The sequence below is a fragment of the Haliotis cracherodii genome, unplaced genomic scaffold (genome assembly GCF_022045235.1).
Source record: "Haliotis cracherodii isolate W230 unplaced genomic scaffold, xgHalCrac1.p SCAF_7, whole genome shotgun sequence".
NCBI lineage: Eukaryota > Metazoa > Mollusca > Gastropoda > Lepetellida > Haliotidae > Haliotis > Haliotis cracherodii.
The window spans coordinates 7,511,445-7,531,056 of record NW_027266330.1 but is presented as its reverse complement, the minus strand read 5'-3'; the positions used below and the strand labels follow the sequence as shown (position 1 = coordinate 7,531,056).

General features: G+C 43.0%; 2 protein-coding genes across 2 annotated transcripts; both read left to right on the top strand.

Moving 5' to 3' along the window:
• The first annotated feature begins 421 nt into the window (after positions 1-421).
• LOC139448103 (autotransporter CRAC-like) lies at positions 422-3,906 on the top strand. The gene is made up of 2 exons (XM_071229618.1): positions 422-998; positions 2,042-3,906. Exons 1-2 carry the CDS (start codon positions 422-424, stop codon positions 3,352-3,354), a joined length of 1,890 nt encoding a protein of 629 aa, XP_071085719.1. The 3' UTR covers positions 3,355-3,906.
• Positions 3,907-14,586: 10,680 nt separating this feature from the next.
• LOC139448358 (uncharacterized) lies at positions 14,587-15,463 on the top strand. Its single transcript, XM_071229897.1, has one exon. The coding sequence runs from the start codon at positions 14,587-14,589 to the stop codon at positions 15,235-15,237; it is 651 nt and encodes a 216-aa protein (XP_071085998.1). The 3' UTR covers positions 15,238-15,463.
• Positions 15,464-19,612: the final 4,149 nt, after the last annotated feature.

Sequence of the window (19,612 nt, the reverse complement as noted above, 5' to 3'; positions counted from 1 at the left end):
CGTGCTCGTGGGTTTCACCGAAGTGGTAGACGTCTAAGACCTGCATCACTTCTGGCTTTCCTCCCACATGAAGCTGAAACGCCGTGATATAACTGGAATACTATTAAAGGCGTCGTTAAACCCAACCCACTCACTCACTAACTCACTCACTATTGAATTAGCTAGCTGTTGCTATGAAGATATACACCCTGCGGCATGTGACACGTGGTTGTTGCTTACCTTCATCTGTTTATCATCATCATCGATACTCACTATAAATACCCCATCCCGTTTGAGACAGCCCCTCAATGAATCACCATGGCGCCCATGTAATACCTCAGTAATACGTTATTTTGTTCTGAAACAAACAAGGCTAAGCCTAGGCGGGACTGTGTGAGAGAGTATATATAGATGACAATGACATCGCCATCACACCGCCAACATGGACGTAACAACGTTGTTCAGCGTCGTTGTTGCTGCAGCATGCCTCCCACTGGGCCAGGCGATAGTGACCGTGCAACTAGACGAGGTCGCATTACAGAATGGCTACCCTGGCTGCCGCCTCATGCCGCGATCTAACGCTTCAAATCAGCAAAACGTTTGGATGTTCCAAGGCGAAAGTCTCACCTTAAACTTCTGCCTTGACAACCCTGCCGTCGTGAGCGTGGACGACTTCATCTACTCCAATGATGGGTGGACGGACACCGTGCTCATCGCCATTGACGACGAGCCTCTGGCTGACGTGGAGACCCATGACACGTCCTTCGAGGGTGAGCTGTGGAACATATTCTCGGGCACAGGACCCCAAGGGAAGCAGGTGTCCCTGCAGGAGGGTTCCCACACGCTTACTGTGTCCGTCACCCAGGCAGACAAGTGGGGCGTGGAGCTGGACGCCCTGGTGTTGAGGGTGATGGAAAACGGCAACAGCGGCATTGACGACATGAAGTGTGAAGGCGACTACCCCACGCCTGCCCCGTTAGACTACCCCTGTGCAGTAGATGACAACGCCCCCATCAAAAGTAAGTTCGGGATACCACTAGCCCTGCACTAGTAAACACGTGACTTAACACTACCCCTGCACTAGTAAACATATGACTTAAAACTAATGACGTAACATTATCCCTACACTAGTAAACAAGTGGCTTCACAAGCCAGTCCTAAGAGTAAGCAAGTCACTTACTTACTTTTCACTCAGAGTTCAACATGTAATCTAAACATTTAATCTCCTCACAAGACACTTGCTGTATGTGATGGATGTTAATACATCAGGATCTCACAGACATACACGCCAGCAATTCTAACAGCATCATATTGGCCTAGGTCTAGCAGCCATATACATCTGTGGTTTAACAGTCATTCGCACCTGGGCATAACAGTCATACACATCTGGGCATAACAGTCATACACATCTGGGTCTAACAGTCATATACACCTGGGTATAACTGTCATACACGCCTGGGTATAATAGTCATACCCACCTGCGTCTAACAGTCATACACACCTGGGCATAACAGTTATACACATCTGGATACTACATTCATACCAATCTGGGCATTACAGGTATACACACCTGGGTCATACAGTCATACACACCTAGGTCTAACAGTCATACACACCTGAATATAACATTCATACACACCTGGGTCTAACAGGCATACACACATGGATATAACATTCATACACACCTTGGTCTAACAGGCATACACACTTGGGTCTTACAGTCATACACACCTGGGCATATCAGTCATACACACCTGGGTCTAACAGGCATACACACTTGGGTCTTACAGTCATACACACCTGGGCATATCAGTCATACACACCTGGGTCTAACAGTCATACACACCTGAATATAACAGGCATGAACACTTGGGTCTTACAGTCATACACACCTGGATATAACAGGCATACACACTTGGGTCTTACAGTCATACACGCCTGGGCATAACAGTCATACACACCTGGGCACACATCCTCGCTCTGTTATACCCTCCAATCTGATTGAATCCTCATTGTCCAATGGTATCTGTTCGATGGTACTCTTCAACTATTAATTTTTCAGTGATGCCTGCATCAACGCCTGGGCAGAGAAATCTGGGAGTCTCTGGCACCACTGACAGTTCAGTCACAGACAGCAGTGGTGGTTCAGTCACAGACAGCAGTGGTGGTTCAGTCACAGACAGCAGTGGTGGTTCAGTCACAGACAGCAGTGGTGGTTCAGTCACAGACAGCAGTGGTGGTGGTTCAGTCACAGAAAACAATGGCGCTACTGTCACAGACAACAATGTCGCTACCGTCACAGACAGTGACGGTGGTTCAGTCACAGACAGCAGTGGTGGTTCAGTCTCAGACAAGAATGGTGGCAACGTCACAGACAAAAATGGTGGCTACGTCACAGACAACAATGGCGGGTACGTCACAGACAAAAATGGTGGCTACGTCCCAGACAACAATGGCGCGTACGTCACTGACAACAATGGCGGTTCAGTCACAGACCCTACATCGAGATCATCAACTGGACAATATTCTTCGTCTTCTGACAATTCAGCAGGCGACCAAACCGGAAGTTCAACTTCACAATCTCCTGACAGTGTGACGTCATCGGGCAGCAGTAAAGTGAACACGTCCGTGGTGTTTAGCGGGTCCGAGGGTGAGGACATCACTATCCAGCGTGCGGACACCCCCTTCTGTTCGGGGGGACAAGCTAACTACGACATCGTGTCCAGCGTGGGCTCCCTGATGACTATCTCCCTCACCCAGATCATCACCACCACTCTCACAGTGCACCCCAGCCTTGGCCTCACGACGGACAACCCTCGTGTGCTGTTGTCGGACAACTCCGCCTACATCCAGGCCTTCCGGGGCCCGAGCAACGACATGTGGGTAACCATGGGACGGAAGGACGCAGTACCGTGTTCTGCTATCCAGCTGTCAGCGGCAGACGTCAACGGCAACATGACGTCCCGGATGTTGTTGAGGGACGACGGTGGCATCCTGCTGTTCCCTGAGGGCGACGCCTCTCGCCAGGCCGTCTACTTCCCCACACAGGCGCACGTGGCCAGTGGGAGCCCCGGACTAAAACTAGCTTCGGTTGGCATCAACGGAAACGGTAGTGACTTTGATATGACCCTTAACACGGAGTTCGGGACCAGCAGACTCGCTGTTGCCATGGGAACAGTCACCACCAGCATCACCTTCTTTGGAACTCCCCTGGGGGCCGTGACCCGTCTGAGTTCCTTGGTCCTCCCGTGTTTGAACCAGGAGGAGCTCGCCAGTGCCTTCGTCTCGGCAGACAACACAGAGTTTGTGTCCATGTTTGATCCCTGGAGATCTTTCACTGGCAAGGAGATCACGCTCGTCACCACAATGGATTAGTCACGGTAGTCACTGGATTAGTCACGGTAAACACAACAAAGACTGAAAACCATACTAAGTTGTAATTGAAATCAACGGACTATTTGACTGACATATGGTCCAATTATGTATAATTGATTATCAAACTATATATTATTTTTTAACAAACTATGTACTAAATATAAAATCCAACTATTGACGCTGAGTGTGGTGGGGTGTTATCCATCTTCTTGCAATAATGTCCTTCTTAAAACAAGTAGTTGTTTCGCTTTGCGTATTATATACTCTCCACATAAAGTAAGGGAACAAGAAGTATAAATGTCTGGATTGGTTGTCAAAAGAAGGATCGGATTTGAAAAAAAAATGATTGCGAGAGATAGAACGATCTCAGAACCAAAACATAACATTCCAACAAACCCGACACATTGCACGTGGACCATGCAATAACTCCGTGGACGTGGGGAGTAGGTATGTTTTGGGATTTTATGGAACAAAAGAATTATGCTGAGGCCATTTAAATGATCGGCACCGCACAAGGCGCCCTAGTTCACCAACACAAGTCCAGGGTCGATTAATCAGGAACCAAGATTTAAGGATCGAACCCAAACAGCCAATCAAATCGCTGTTCGCTTGCGTCATCCAACTGGGCTTGAAGGTAATGACAAGGCAATTAGACATCGCCTCGACGCAGCTGATGCGCATGTTCGCAACCCAGATGGGACAGAGGGGGGGGGGGGGGGGACGTGATCAGCTATTGTCTGTCAGAGCGTCAAAATAACTTACATTCAAAGATAAGATATCTTACGTTTAAGATAAAATACATTTTCGGAACAATCTTAAATATGTCGCAGAGTCCCGTTCCACAAAGCGAACGTAGCGCTAAGACTGCCATAGGTCTCTTTTAAAGTATGGTTGTTACGATTGTCTTAGCGCTGCGATCGCTTTGTGAAACGGGGCCCTGCGACATATAGTATAAAGTTACGATACCTATCATAACTCTGATAGAATTTAAAACTCATTTGTGTTAGAGATTGAAAAAGCGGGATGTTTCCCAATGACGTAACGGGGATTTCCCAGTCGCTGACAACACAACATCAACATGGTGAGGGGACACGGAATTCCTGATTGAGTTGTCAGGTCACATTGTTTAACACGCATCTGTTTGAGTGACATTCCGTACACTCCTACAATTGTCCTTAAAGTTGGCGTTTTATTAAAAGATGTCAAGACAAATAGCATTCGTGTGCCATGCAAAGGCATTTTTCAAACCCAATAAATGTTATAAACAATAAGTGTACTATATATTACCACACTAGAGCTATTATAATTGAAATGTTATGCAAAAAGATGCTTCTCTATTTACACATCGTGTGCAATGTCAAGGACGAATGTAAGGGACGTTATTCTAAATGACAATGACGATACCTTTGATCGAACAGCAGGCGTTCAGCATTTGAGATACGTGTTCAAGTCTGACGTTACGTGATGTATACTGGGTCAGTTACACAATACTGTTTGTGTTTGTGCATGTTTATGTCAAAAGTCAAGTTAATACTGAAAAAATTAACATCATCGCTGGAAACAAACAAAACAAATGGTATTGTGGTGACAAAATGTGTCTATTTTATATTGACCAGAAATGTTCATTCAATTAACGTTTACTGTGGGAAAATATTGTAAAAAGAGAATCTTTGACATGCAATGTTAAAAGAAATGCTACTTTTCACTCAAACGAGTTATTTTTTTTTAAATCGCCATTATCGTAAATACCAATCAAACATTTGTGCTTAAGTTTCGCCGTCAAAACTTTAATAAATTGCTATATTTGAATACATCCATGATTTTGGTATATCCATCACCTGTTCATAAAGAATGCAGTTGCTCAACAGACAATATTTAATCACTTGTTAACAAATATTTGTCTTTCAAATATTTGATAATTAAGGCATTGTTTTTAAAACAAACTAGAATAGAATTACTTTTGCTAGCAAAAATATAAGATATTCTCTTTTTACATATATACTACACAAATGTTTTATTAAGTGTCTTCCTTGTTAAAACAATACATTTTACACGGTTTAGTTAAAATTCAATTGTTAAGACCGCTCGCCCCACACGATTGTAGATGTAAAAACGCTTATGGTTTTGCACTTCGTCAAATAAACTAGAGGGCAAAAGAAAGGAAACACCCATGTTTGATGGTCAATAAAATGAAAACAAACAGGACAATGTTATTCAACGAGGGTGTATTCGCTAATAGGGTCACATGCGAAACTCAAAATATGTGACGTGTACATGGCGTTTACATGAACATGGGGATAGGCAGATCACAGTTCACAGGAATGATCAGAGTCAACCAGGTACTGTCTTCACAGGTTTGGTACGCTCAGTAACGAGTATGACCACCGTGAGCACCAATGCACGCCGAGACTCGCCGCCTCATTGATGTTGTCAGCCGCCTGATGACGTAATCCGGAATCCCGATTCAATTCAATTCTTACAGCGTCGGCAAGCTGTTGCTGGTTTGCTTGTGGGAGTGGAAATCTTCGGATCTGACCCTTCAGATGATCCAACAAGTGTTCAGTTGGGTTCAAGTCTGGCGAGAGTGTTGGCCACGGAAGAACGTTGACGTTGTTCGTATTCAGGAAGTCCTGGACGAGCCTTGTCTTTTCAATGCTTCTCCCTTCATGCATCTATCTTTTGTGGTTTTTAAAATAGAGTTATTTTAAACTGTGGTAAAGTTTCTTTTGGCAGTCAGTTTATATCAGACACGCACATCGGCCATGTATATCAGACACCTATATCGGCCATGTATATCAGACAAGTATATCGGCCATGTATATCAGACACGTATATCGGCCATGTATATCAGACACGTAAATCGGGCATGTTTATCAGACACGTATATCGGACATGAATATAAGACACGTACATCGGGCATGTATATCAGACACGTATATCGGCCATGTATATCAGACACGTACATCAGCCATGTATATCAGACACGTATATCGGCAATGTATATCAGACACCTATATCGGCCATGTATATCAGACACGTAAATCGGGCATGTTTATCAGACACCTATATCGGCCATGTATATCAGACACGTATATCGGCCATGTATATCACACACGTACATCGGCCATGTATATCAGACACGTACATCGGCCATGTATATCAGACACCTATATCTGTCATGTATATCAGACACGTACATCGGGCATGTTTATCAGACACCTATATCGGCCATGTTATCAGACACGTACATCAGCCATGTATATCAGACACGTACATCGGGCATGTATATCAGACACCTATATCTGTCATGTATATCAGTCACGTACATCGGCCATGTATATCAGACACGTATATCGGCCATGTATATCAGACAAGTACATCGGCCATGTTTATCAGACACGTATATCAGCCATGTATATCAGACACGTATATCGGCCATGTATATCAGACACGTATATCGGCCATGTATATCAGACTTGTATATCGACCACGCATATAAGACACGTACATCGGCCATGTATATCAGACACGTACATCGGCCATGTATATCAGACACTTACATCGGCCATGTATATCAGACACGTACATTGGCCATGTTTATCAGACACGTACATTGGCCATGTATATCAGACACGTACATTGGCCATGTTTATCAGACACGTATGTCGACCATGTATATCAGACACGTATATCGGCCATGTACATCAGACATGTATATCGGCCATGTACGTCTGACACGTATATCGGCCATGTATATCAGACACGTATATCGACATACAAAGTGAGTCAAATTGTATATCTGGACTTTAAAGTGAGCCAAGTTGTATATCTGGAATATAAAGTGAGTCAAGTTGTATATCTGGAATATAAAGTGAGCCAAGTTGTATATCTGGAATACAAAGTGAGTCAAGTTGTATATCTTGAATATAAAGTGAGTCAAGTTGCATATCTGGAATATAAAGTGAGTCAAGATATCGTATGTCTGGTTGATTGATTTCTTCGTTAACCGACCTCAATAACAATTGCACGTGCACGGAACCCGCTCGTGTCTTGGTCATGTGTCAAGGAGGGATCCCCAAGGTTGCCTTATATCCCCTTTATTATTGACTTCATACACAGATAACTTTATTTGCAACACCGATCACTGTTTTAACATAAAGCTGAACTTGTTGGTCTCCTATAAGATTCTGAAGTCAACCACAGAAGACAAAATCAAAATGTACAGAATGGGATGAATTAAAACAGGATATGATAGTCGACTTCCGAGGAAAAGAGTCCAAATTAGACCCACGCATAATAATGAAGAACTTGAAATTATTAATGAGTACAAATATCCAGGCACCATTATTTGCTCTAAACTTTCGTGGAATGTCAATACAGGATTTATTTACAAAAGGGCCCTCAAAGACCTTTTTCCTCGCTGATTCAGGTATCTTAGTATTGGTCCAACTTTTATGTCCTTGTTTTATCAAATCGTTTTACAAAGTAGTCTAACCTTTAGTTTCCACTGGTGGTATGGGTGTTCTGTCTGTTTTATTCAAAAATAAAATTAACTAAAATGTGAATAAATGTTTTTCCCATACAAAACATCAGCAACTTGTTAAAAGGGCTAACAATATTCTATTTGACAGTTTGCAAATTGTGTTTTAGGGGTATGAGCAATTACCTTATGGTCGTCGACTGCGCATGTCGCAAATAGAAAACAGAGCCCATTGAATCATTCGTACCAGTCAGTCTTCGTACCATTAACAATCAGATCTGGTGATATTTGTGTTTGGATCTACCACATGTACTTAACTTGAGTACCTTTTTAAGCTATGCCTCACTGCTTCCCTATTTTTCTCGGTAATTGTTAGTGCTATTGTGTCGTATTGTCGCGGTGTTCATGTGTGTGTCGGTCTATTCAACTGAAATCATCAATCTGTTTGTGTTTCTCTATGCTTGGTATCTTTCTGTCTGTCTGTCTGTCTATCTTTCTGTATGTTATATCAGTTACATAACAGATGCATAAGAATAATGGGTATATATTTCACAAGTGTATCAAAGGAAAGTTGCACATCCGTCACAAACCTGTTATACATCTAGAGTAAGTCTATAATCTATCTGTCATACATTCAGAGTATATCTGTAATCTATCTGTTATACATCCAGAGTAAGTCTGTAATATATCTGTTATATATCTAGAGTACATTTGTAATCTATCTGTTATGCCTCTTGTGTAAATTTGTCATATATGGTGTACATCTATATATCTCTACATCTATATATATATAGATGTATACCATATACATGTAAGTGTATATCATTCCATTCCTGTTTTTTTCCGGTGATGCTAGTTCTACTTGTTCTCTGGATATTGGCAGATCCGCTGGCATAACACGTGACACACAACATAACACACACATAATACGACACTGACAAAACATATAGAGTACAGCACAAGACAAGCACCACATAATACACACAACATAACACACACATAATACGACACTGACAAAACATATAGAGTACAGCACAAGACAAGCACCACATAATACACACAACATAACACACACATAATACGACACTGACAAAACATAGAGTACAGCACAAGACAAGCACCACATAATACACACAACATAACACACACATAATACGACACTGACAAAACATATAGAGTACAGCACAAGACAAGCACCACATAATACACATGACAGAACACAACGAAAGATATCGCAAACGAGACACCACACCACGATAAACATGAAACAATGCCGTGGACGAAACAATAACCAACACAACTCACATGAAACTTACAAACAACTCACATATGATACAGCACAACAAAACACCTAAAACACAAGCGACAACAAACAGTGTGTGTACCACAACACACTTGACACAACACAAAACTAACGACACAACGCACAACACACATGACCCAACACACGACTAACAAAACACATGACACAACACACAACTCACAATACACATGACACAACACACAACGTACAACACACGACTCACAACACACATGACACAACACACATGACACAACACACAACGCACAACACACAACGTACAACACGCATGACACAACACACAACGTACAACACACATGACACAACACACGACACACATGACACAACTCCCGACTCACAATACACATGACACAACACACAACTCACAATACACATGACACAACACACAACGTACAACTCACGACTCACAACACACATGACACAACACAAAACTCACAACACACATGACACAACACAAGACTCACAACACACATGACACAACACACAACGCACAACACATGACACAACACACGACTCACAATACACATGACACAACACAAGACTCACAACACACATGACACAACACACGACTCACAACACACATGATACAACACACGACTCACAACACACATGATACAACACACGACTCACAATACACATGACACAACACACGACTCACAATACACATGACACAGCACACGACTCACAACACACATGATACAACACACGACTCACAATACACATGATACAACACACGACTCACAATACACATGACACAACACACAACGCACAACACACGACTCACAACACACATGACACAACACACGACTCACAATACACATGACACAACGCACGACTCACAACACACATGACACAACACACGACTCACAACACACATGATACAACACACGACTCACAACACACATGATATAACACACGACTCACAACACACATGACACAACACACGACTCACAACACACATGATACAACACACGACTCACAACACACGTGATACAACACACGACTCACAATACACATGACACAACACACGACTCACAATACACGTGACACAGCACACGACTCACAACACACATGATACAACACACGACTCACAATACACATGATACAACACACGACTAACAATACAAATGACACAACACACAACGCACAACACACGACTCACAACACACATGACACAACACACGACTCACAATACACATGACACAACGCACGACTCACAACACACATGACACAACACACGACTCACAACACACATGATACAACACACGACTCACAACACACATGATACAACACACGACTCACAACACACATGATACAACACACGACTCACAATACACATGACACAACACACGACTCACAATACACATGACACAACACACATGACACAACACACGAGTCACAATACACATGACACAACACACGACTCACAATACACATGACACAACACACATGACACAACACACGACTCACAACACACATGACACAACACACGACTCACAACACACATGATACAACACACGACTCACAACACACATGATACAACACACGACTCACAATACACATGACACAACACACGACTCACAATACACGTGACACAGCACACGACTCACAACACACATGATACAACACAAGACTCACAATACACATGACACAACACACGACTCACAATACACATGACACAACACACATGACACAACACACGACTCACAACACACATGACACAACACACGACTCACAACACACATGATACAACACACGACTCACAACACACATGATACAACACACGACTCACAATACACATGACACAACACACGACTCACAATACACATGACACAACACACATGACACAACACACGACTCACAACACACATGATACAACACACGACTCACAACACACATGATACAACACACGACTCACAATACACATGACACAACACACGACTCACAATACACATGACACAACACACATGACACAACACACGACTCACAACACACATGACACAACACACGACTCACAACACACATGACAACATACGACTCACAATACACATGACACAACACACGACTCACAATACACATGACACAACACACATGACACAACGCACGACTCACAACACACAACGCACAACACACGACTCACAATACACATGACAACATACGACTGTCAACACACATGACACAACACACATGACACAACACGACTCAGATGACACAGCATGACACAAAAAACTCATTTGATACAATTCACAACAGATACGACACAACACACAACTCACAGCACACAACCCAGTGTACTACAAAACAGACGTCACACAATGCAACACACATGAAATATCGCAACACGCCACGACAAACCACACACAACCCAACTGAAGCGACACAATACACAATGCTCATAACAACGCGATATACATAAGGACAGCACAACACTCACGATAAACTACAACACACATGAAATATCGCAACACGCCACGACAAACCACACACAACCCAACTCAAGTGACACAATACACAATGCTCATAACAACGCGATATACATAAGGACAGCACAACACTCACGATAAACTACAACACACATGAAATATCGCAACACGCCACGACAAACCACACACAACCCAACTCAAGTGACACAATACACAATGCTCATAACAACGCGATATACATAAGGACAGCACAACACTCACGATAAACTACAACACACATGAAATATCGCAACACGCCACGACAAACCACACACAACCCAACTGAAGCGACACAATACACAATGCTCATAACAACGCGATATACATAAGGACAGCACAACACTCACGATAAACTACAACACACATGAAATATCGCAACACGCCACGACAAACCACACACAACCCAACTGAAGCGACACAATACACAATGCTCATTACAACGCGATATACATAAGGACAGCACAACACTCACGATAAACTACAACACACATGAAATATCGCAACACGCCACGACAAACCACACACAACCCAACTGAAGCGACACAATACACAATGCTCATTACAACGCGATATACATAAGGACAGCACAACACTCACGATAAACTACAACACACATGAAATATCGCAACACGCCACGACAAACCACACACAACCCAACTCAAGTGACACAATACACAATGCTCATTACAACGCGATATACATAAGGACAGCACAACACTCACGATAAACTACAACACACATGAAATATCGCAACACGCCACGACAAACCACACACAACCCAACTGAAGCGACACAATACACAATGCTCATTACAACGCGATATACATAAGGACAGCACAACACTCACGATAAACTACAACACACATGAAATATCGCAACACGCCACGACAAACCACACACAACCCAACTGAAGCGACACAATACACAATGCTCATTACAACGCGATATACATAAGGACAGCACAACACTCACGATAAACTACAACACACATGAAATATCGCAACACGCCACGACAAACCACACACAACCCAACTGAAGCGACACAATACACAATGCTCATTACAACGCGATATACATAAGGACAGCACAACACTCACGATAAACTACAACACACATGAAATATCGCAACACGCCACGACAAACCACACACAACCCAACTGAAGCGACACAATACACAATGCTCATTACAACGCGATATACATAAGGACAGCACAACACTCACGATAAACTACAACACACATGAAATATCGCAACACGCCACGACAAACCACACACAACCCAACTGAAGCGACACAATACACAATGCTCATTACAACGCGATATACATAAGGACAGCACAACACTCACGATAAACTACAACACACATGAAATATCGCAACACGCCACGACAAACCACACACAACCCAACTGAAGCGACACAATACACAATGCTCATTACAACGCGATATACATAAGGACAGCACAACACTCACGATAAACTACAACACACATGAAATATCGCAACACGCCACGACAAACCACACACAACCCAACTGAAGCGACACAATACACAATGCTCATTACAACGCGATATACATAAGGACAGCACAACACTCACGATAAACTACAACACACATGAAATATCGCAACACGCCACGACAAACCACACACAACCCAACTGAAGCGACACAATACACAATGCTCATTACAACGCGATATACATAAGGACAGCACAACACTCACGATAAACTACAACACACATGAAATATCGCAACACGCCACGACAAACCACACACAACCCAACTGAAGCGACACAATACACAATGCTCATTACAACGCGATATACATAAGGACAGCACAACACTCACGATAAACTACAACACACATGAAATATCGCAACACGCCACGACAAACCACACACAACCCAACTGAAGCGACACAATACACAATGCTCATAACAACGCGATATACATAAGGACAGCACAACACTCACGATAAACTACAACACACATGAAATATCGCAACACGCCACGACAAACCACACACAACCCAACTGAAGCGACACAATACACAATGCTCATTACAACGCGATATACATAAGGACAGCACAACACTCGCGATAAACTACAACACACATGGCAGAGGCAACCGCCGAAAGCCATTTACACCCGTGTGACAAATACCACATCCTCTCGTCATTAGTCACTTTTTTTTACTGTAAATGTAACATTTGACACCTCTTTGCCGTTTGAAGTGGGCTTATCGCAAAGGCCGTTTGCAACGATATGTCAAAAGTCAAACAGGACAGTGTGAAGCTACACGTGACTCCATCACAACATAGCGATAAAACCAGAACCGCCGGGTCACCTTGACCTTTAAGGTCACAGAGTACAGGCATAATGTATCAGTATGTATATATATGTATCAGTGGGTTGCTTCGTACAGGAAACAGTAACACCTCCATCTCACCCTATAGTGGGTTGTGATATAGAGAGACAGTCTTCAACATCCAGTAACACCTCCATTTCACCCTATAGTGCGTTGTGACATAGAGGGACAGTCTACAACATCCAGTAACACATCCATCTCACCCTATAGTGTGTTGTGATATAGAGGGACAGTCTACAACATCCAGTAACACCTCCATCTCACCCTATAGTGTGTTGTGACATAGGGAGACAGTCTACATCATCCAGTAATACCCCCATCTCACCCTATAGTGTGTTGTGATATAGAGGGACAGTCTACAACATCCAGTAACGCCTCCATCTCACCCTATAGTGTGTTGTGACATAGGGAGACAGTCTACATCATCCAGTAATACCCCCATCTCACCCTATAGTGCGTCGTGGTCTATCCCATCCGAACCTTTCCCTGCTCCAGTGTTTTTTTCTTGCTTTCCGTATTGCCTTCTCAAATTTCCACTTATCTCCTAACTCCTAAACAAAGAGATCCGTTTACTTATAATTACCGTGTAACGACAAGCCAAAATGTCAGAAGACGGGCGGGAGAGAGTAACTGTCAGCCGCGTTGCTCAATCAGTCGACCACGTAGCACGGGCAACAAGGATGTCGTTGACAATGTTCCTCTCTACACTCTTTATTACCCTATTGGCGGAGCACACGGCCGCCGTGTCGATACCACTGGAACAGGTTGCTGACTCCAACAACGTCCCCGAGTGTCGATATCGACAACGATCTGGAGCTGCCACAAATAAGGCATCTGTCTGGCTGTTTGAGGGGGAATCTGTCTCCTTCCAAATATGTCTGCTGTCTCCCGATGACGTGATTATTCACGATCTCGTGTACTCAAATGATGGTGGGAGTGACGTCATCTCAATTGCCATTGACTCTGACGTCATTGGTACAGTTAATACAAGTGATCAATCAGGAAACGGCTTTCTCTGGAACGTATTCCGACATTCTGGCTATGTAGGACAGGGAGGCTACTCCGAGGGAAGGCACTTACTGTCTATAACTGTGACCGATTCAGATGAATATGGCGTCGAGTTGGATACAATTGTTTTCGGCATCGGCGCATTGACGGAGTGGACGTTTTGTGGAGCGTCCCCAAGTGAAGAATTCGTGGCAACAACAGACAAATGTCCGCCAGAAGTGTCAAGACAGGTGTCTGGAGTTTGACTGGACTGCCTGATGCGACTGTCTGATGCGACTCTCTGACGCGACAGCTTAATGCGACTATCTGATGCGACTGTCTGATGTCAACCTGGGACACCTGGACACCTGGCAGACCAATCAGTCTCCACTGCTATTCCAAGATGGTGCACTTGTATTTATTCTAATATTTCCTATGAACATTTATCAAATACCACACATCTTGGCGACTGTTCGATCCACCTTCCACATGTGCTGTGAGTATAGATACATACATGTGATTAATTCTGTTGTCTTTATTAAAAGCATTAATTGTTTATTGTTAAGCAAGTTTATCTCTGCAGACGTTGTAATATGCAGCTACCAGCCGATTCGTCTCGCATCAAAACACGGGCTGTGTACTCGCGGGCAGATGACCACGGAGTACGCTGATCACTGTGTCGGATTAAAGAGACTGATTAATGAGTGATTTCAGTAATTCGTTGCAAATTAGGTGTGTCGGGTGAGTGCGAGACTGTCGGATTAACGGGTCTAAATAGCACTGATTTAATCGGTTCCCATCATTAGTGTCGGATAAAGCCGATAGTCGGATTAACGAGTGTCGGATTAACGAGTGTCGGTTTAACGAGCGTCTATCTTGTAGAAGCGTGACAGCTGTTCGCGTGTGTTCATGCGTGTAAGTAACGTGACGTGTATAGACCGCCTGCATGAATGTGTTAATTGTTTGTTACAACATCCAGTAATACCCCCATCTCACCCTATAGTGTGTTGTGACATAGGGAGATGGTCTACAACATCCAGTAACACATCCATCTCACCCTATAGTGTGTTGTGACATAGGGATACGGTCTACAACATCCAGTTACACCTCCATCTCACCCTATACTTGGTTGGTTGATTTGTTGTTTAACGCCACACTCAGCAATATTCCAGCTACACGACGGCGGTCTGTAAATTATCGAGTCTAGACCAGACAATGCAGTGATTGACGTCATGAACATCTATCTACGCAATATGGATAAGATGACATGCACCAGTCAACTCAGTAAGTTACGTTATAGATGTATATACCGTATTCATGGTGTATGTGTGTGTGTTTGTGTGTGTGTTTGTGTGTGTGTGTGTGTGTGTGTGTGTGTGTGTGTGTGTGTGTGTGTGTGTGTGTGTGTGTGTTTCAGAGAGGCGTCGGTGGAGGCAACCTCAATAAAAGTATAATAAAGAACATTAATGATTTCTTTGAAACAACCTGTATCACGTGATATGTGGGCACGGAGAGGTGACTTGCTGAATGTGGTGTAGTTATAGTGTATACACAGCTAACGTAGTGAGAGGTGACATGCTGGACGTGATGTTATAGTGTATACACAGCTAATATAGTAGTGAGAGGTGACATGCTGGACGTGATGTTATAGTGTATACACAGCTAATATAGTAGTGAGAGGTGACATGCTGGACGTGATGTTATAGTGTATACACAGCTAATATAGTAGTGAGAGGTGACATGCTGGACGTGATGTTATAGTGTATACACAGCTAGTATAGTAGTGAGAGGTGACATGCTGGACGTGGTGTTATAGTGTATACACAGCTAATATAGTAGTGAGAGGTGACATGCTGGACGTGGTGTTATAGTGTATACACAGCTAATATAGTAGTGAGAGGTGACATGCTGGACGTGATGTTATAGTGTATACACAGCTAATATAGTAGTGAGAGGTGACATGCTGGACGTGATGTTATAGTGTATACACAGCTAATATAGTAGTGAGAGGTGACATGCTGGACGTGGTGTTATAGTGTATACACAGCTAATATAGTAGTGAGAGGTGACATGCTGGACGTGATGTTATAGTGTATACACAGCTAATATAGTAGTGAGAGGTGACATGCTGGACGTGGTGTTATAGTGTATACACAGCTAACACAGTAGTGAGAGGTGACATGCTGGACGTGATGTTATAGTGTATACACAGCTAATATAGTAGTGAGAGGTGACATGCTGCACGTGGTGTTATAGTGTATACACAGCTAATATAGTAGTGAGAGGTGACATGCTGCACGTGATGTTATAGTGTATACACAGCTAATATAGTAGTGAGAGGTGACATGCTGGACGTGGTGTTATAGTGTATACACAGCTAACACAGTAGTGAGAGGTGACATGCTGGACGTGATGTTATAGTGTATACACAGCTAATATAGTAGTGAGAGGTGACATGCTGGACGTGATGTTATAGTGTATACACAGCTAACGTAGTGAGAGGTGACATGCTGCACGTGATGTTATAGTGTATACACAGCTAATATAGTAGTGAGAGGTGACATGCTGGACGTGATGTTATAGTGTATACACAGCTATTATAGTAGTGAGAGGTGACATGCTGGACGTGATGTTATAGTGTATACACAGCTAACACAGTAGTGAGAGGTGACATGCTGGACGTGATGTTATAGTGTATACACAGCTAACACAGTAGTGACAGGTGTCATGTGGTATGACCACAACTTACAGATACATGTACATGTGGTATTACCATCACTTACATATACATGTACATGTGGTATTACCATCACTTACAGATACATGTACATGTGGTATTACCATCACTTACAGATACATGTACATGTGGTATTACCATCACTTACAGATACATGTACATGTGGTGTTACCATCACTTACAGATACATGGACATGTGGTATTACCATCACTTACAGATACATGTACATGTGGTGTTACCATCACTTACAGATACATGTACATGTGGTATTACCATCACTTACAGATACGTGTACATGTGGTATTACCACCACTTACAGATACATGTACATGTGGTATTACCTCCACTTACAGATACATGTACATGTGGTGTTACCATCACTTACAGATACATGTACATGTGGTATTACCATCACTTACAGATACATGTACATGTGGTGTTACCATCACTTACAGATACATGTACATGTGGTATTACCATCACTTACAGATACATGTACATGTGGTATTACCTCCACTTACATATACATGTACATGTGGTATTACCATCACTTACAGATACATGTACATGTGGTATTACCATCACTTACAGATACATGTACATGTGGTATTACCATCGTTTACAGATACATGTACATGTGGTATTACCTCCACTTACAGATACATGTACATGTGGTATTACCATCACTTACAGATACATGTACTGTACATGTACATTGCATTTGATTACCTCAGTATTCCATGAGTCTAGACAGTCCCCTTATTACCAAGGGCTAATCACCTGAAACAATAGATGTCACCCACCATCTAGTTAGTGTCAAAATTCATCTCATAGTTCAAAACCTTCTACTAACATTCACATAAATACTAATCCCTAATATGGTTGGTCCCCTCGACCTACGCTTGTTGTGATTGGTCTACTAACCTAAACCAATAGTATAACATGTAAACACGTAGGGTAGTATAAATATCGGTCCTCGAAGAAGTGTGAGAAGTGAATAGTGTACCTAGTCCAAATCTCCAAATTTCAAAACTATATTATAAGCAATGCTTAAACCCCCTTCCCGGGTTGCACGCTCCCTTTTATCCCCCTTCTCGGCAAAACACTCAATTGCCTGGCGGGCCGTGTGCGACATACGCTGCAGTCGGAAAGCGCACGTAAAATCCCAAATGTAAGATAAGTGTGTGTGTGAGTGAGTAAGATGGATGGATGTTGGATGAGTATGGTTTTACGCCGCTTTTAGCAATATTCAAGCAATATCACGGCGGGGGACACCAGAAATGGGCTTCACAGATTGTACCCATGTCGGGAATCGAACCCGGGTCTTCGGCGTGACGAACGAACGCTTTAACCTCTAGGCTACCCGACCGCCCCCGAGTGAGTAAGAAGTGTGAGGTCAGTTGAACGCTGTGTTGTGAACATGGCCATAACTTCGCCCATATGCAAAGGCCGATATTCTAGGTGAACGCTTCTCACCTGCCAACAGCAACAATCTTTGCAGCAAAGAATTCAAACGGGGAAAAAGGCACACGTGTAAGATATAAAAACATCCGCAAAGCAAGCATCGAGTATACAATATACCATTTACTGTGACAGAGTTTGAAGACGCAATACAACATAGAATAGGCACCGCAACTGGTCTTGACACGAGATAGTTACATCGGCTACGAGATATTGAAAAACCTACCTGATCAAACAAAGAGCTTACTCACTGAGTCGTATAACACGACATGGTCCAAAAGGAGAAGTCCCAAAAGCATGGAAACATGCTGCAGTTAGGGAAAGACGAAGCCCTACTAGACTCTTCTCTATCACCCACCTCCCACATGTGCAAGGGTAGAGAAGCCATGGTTACAATCAGGCTCATGCATCACCTTTAAACTGGCAACCACATCAAACCTGA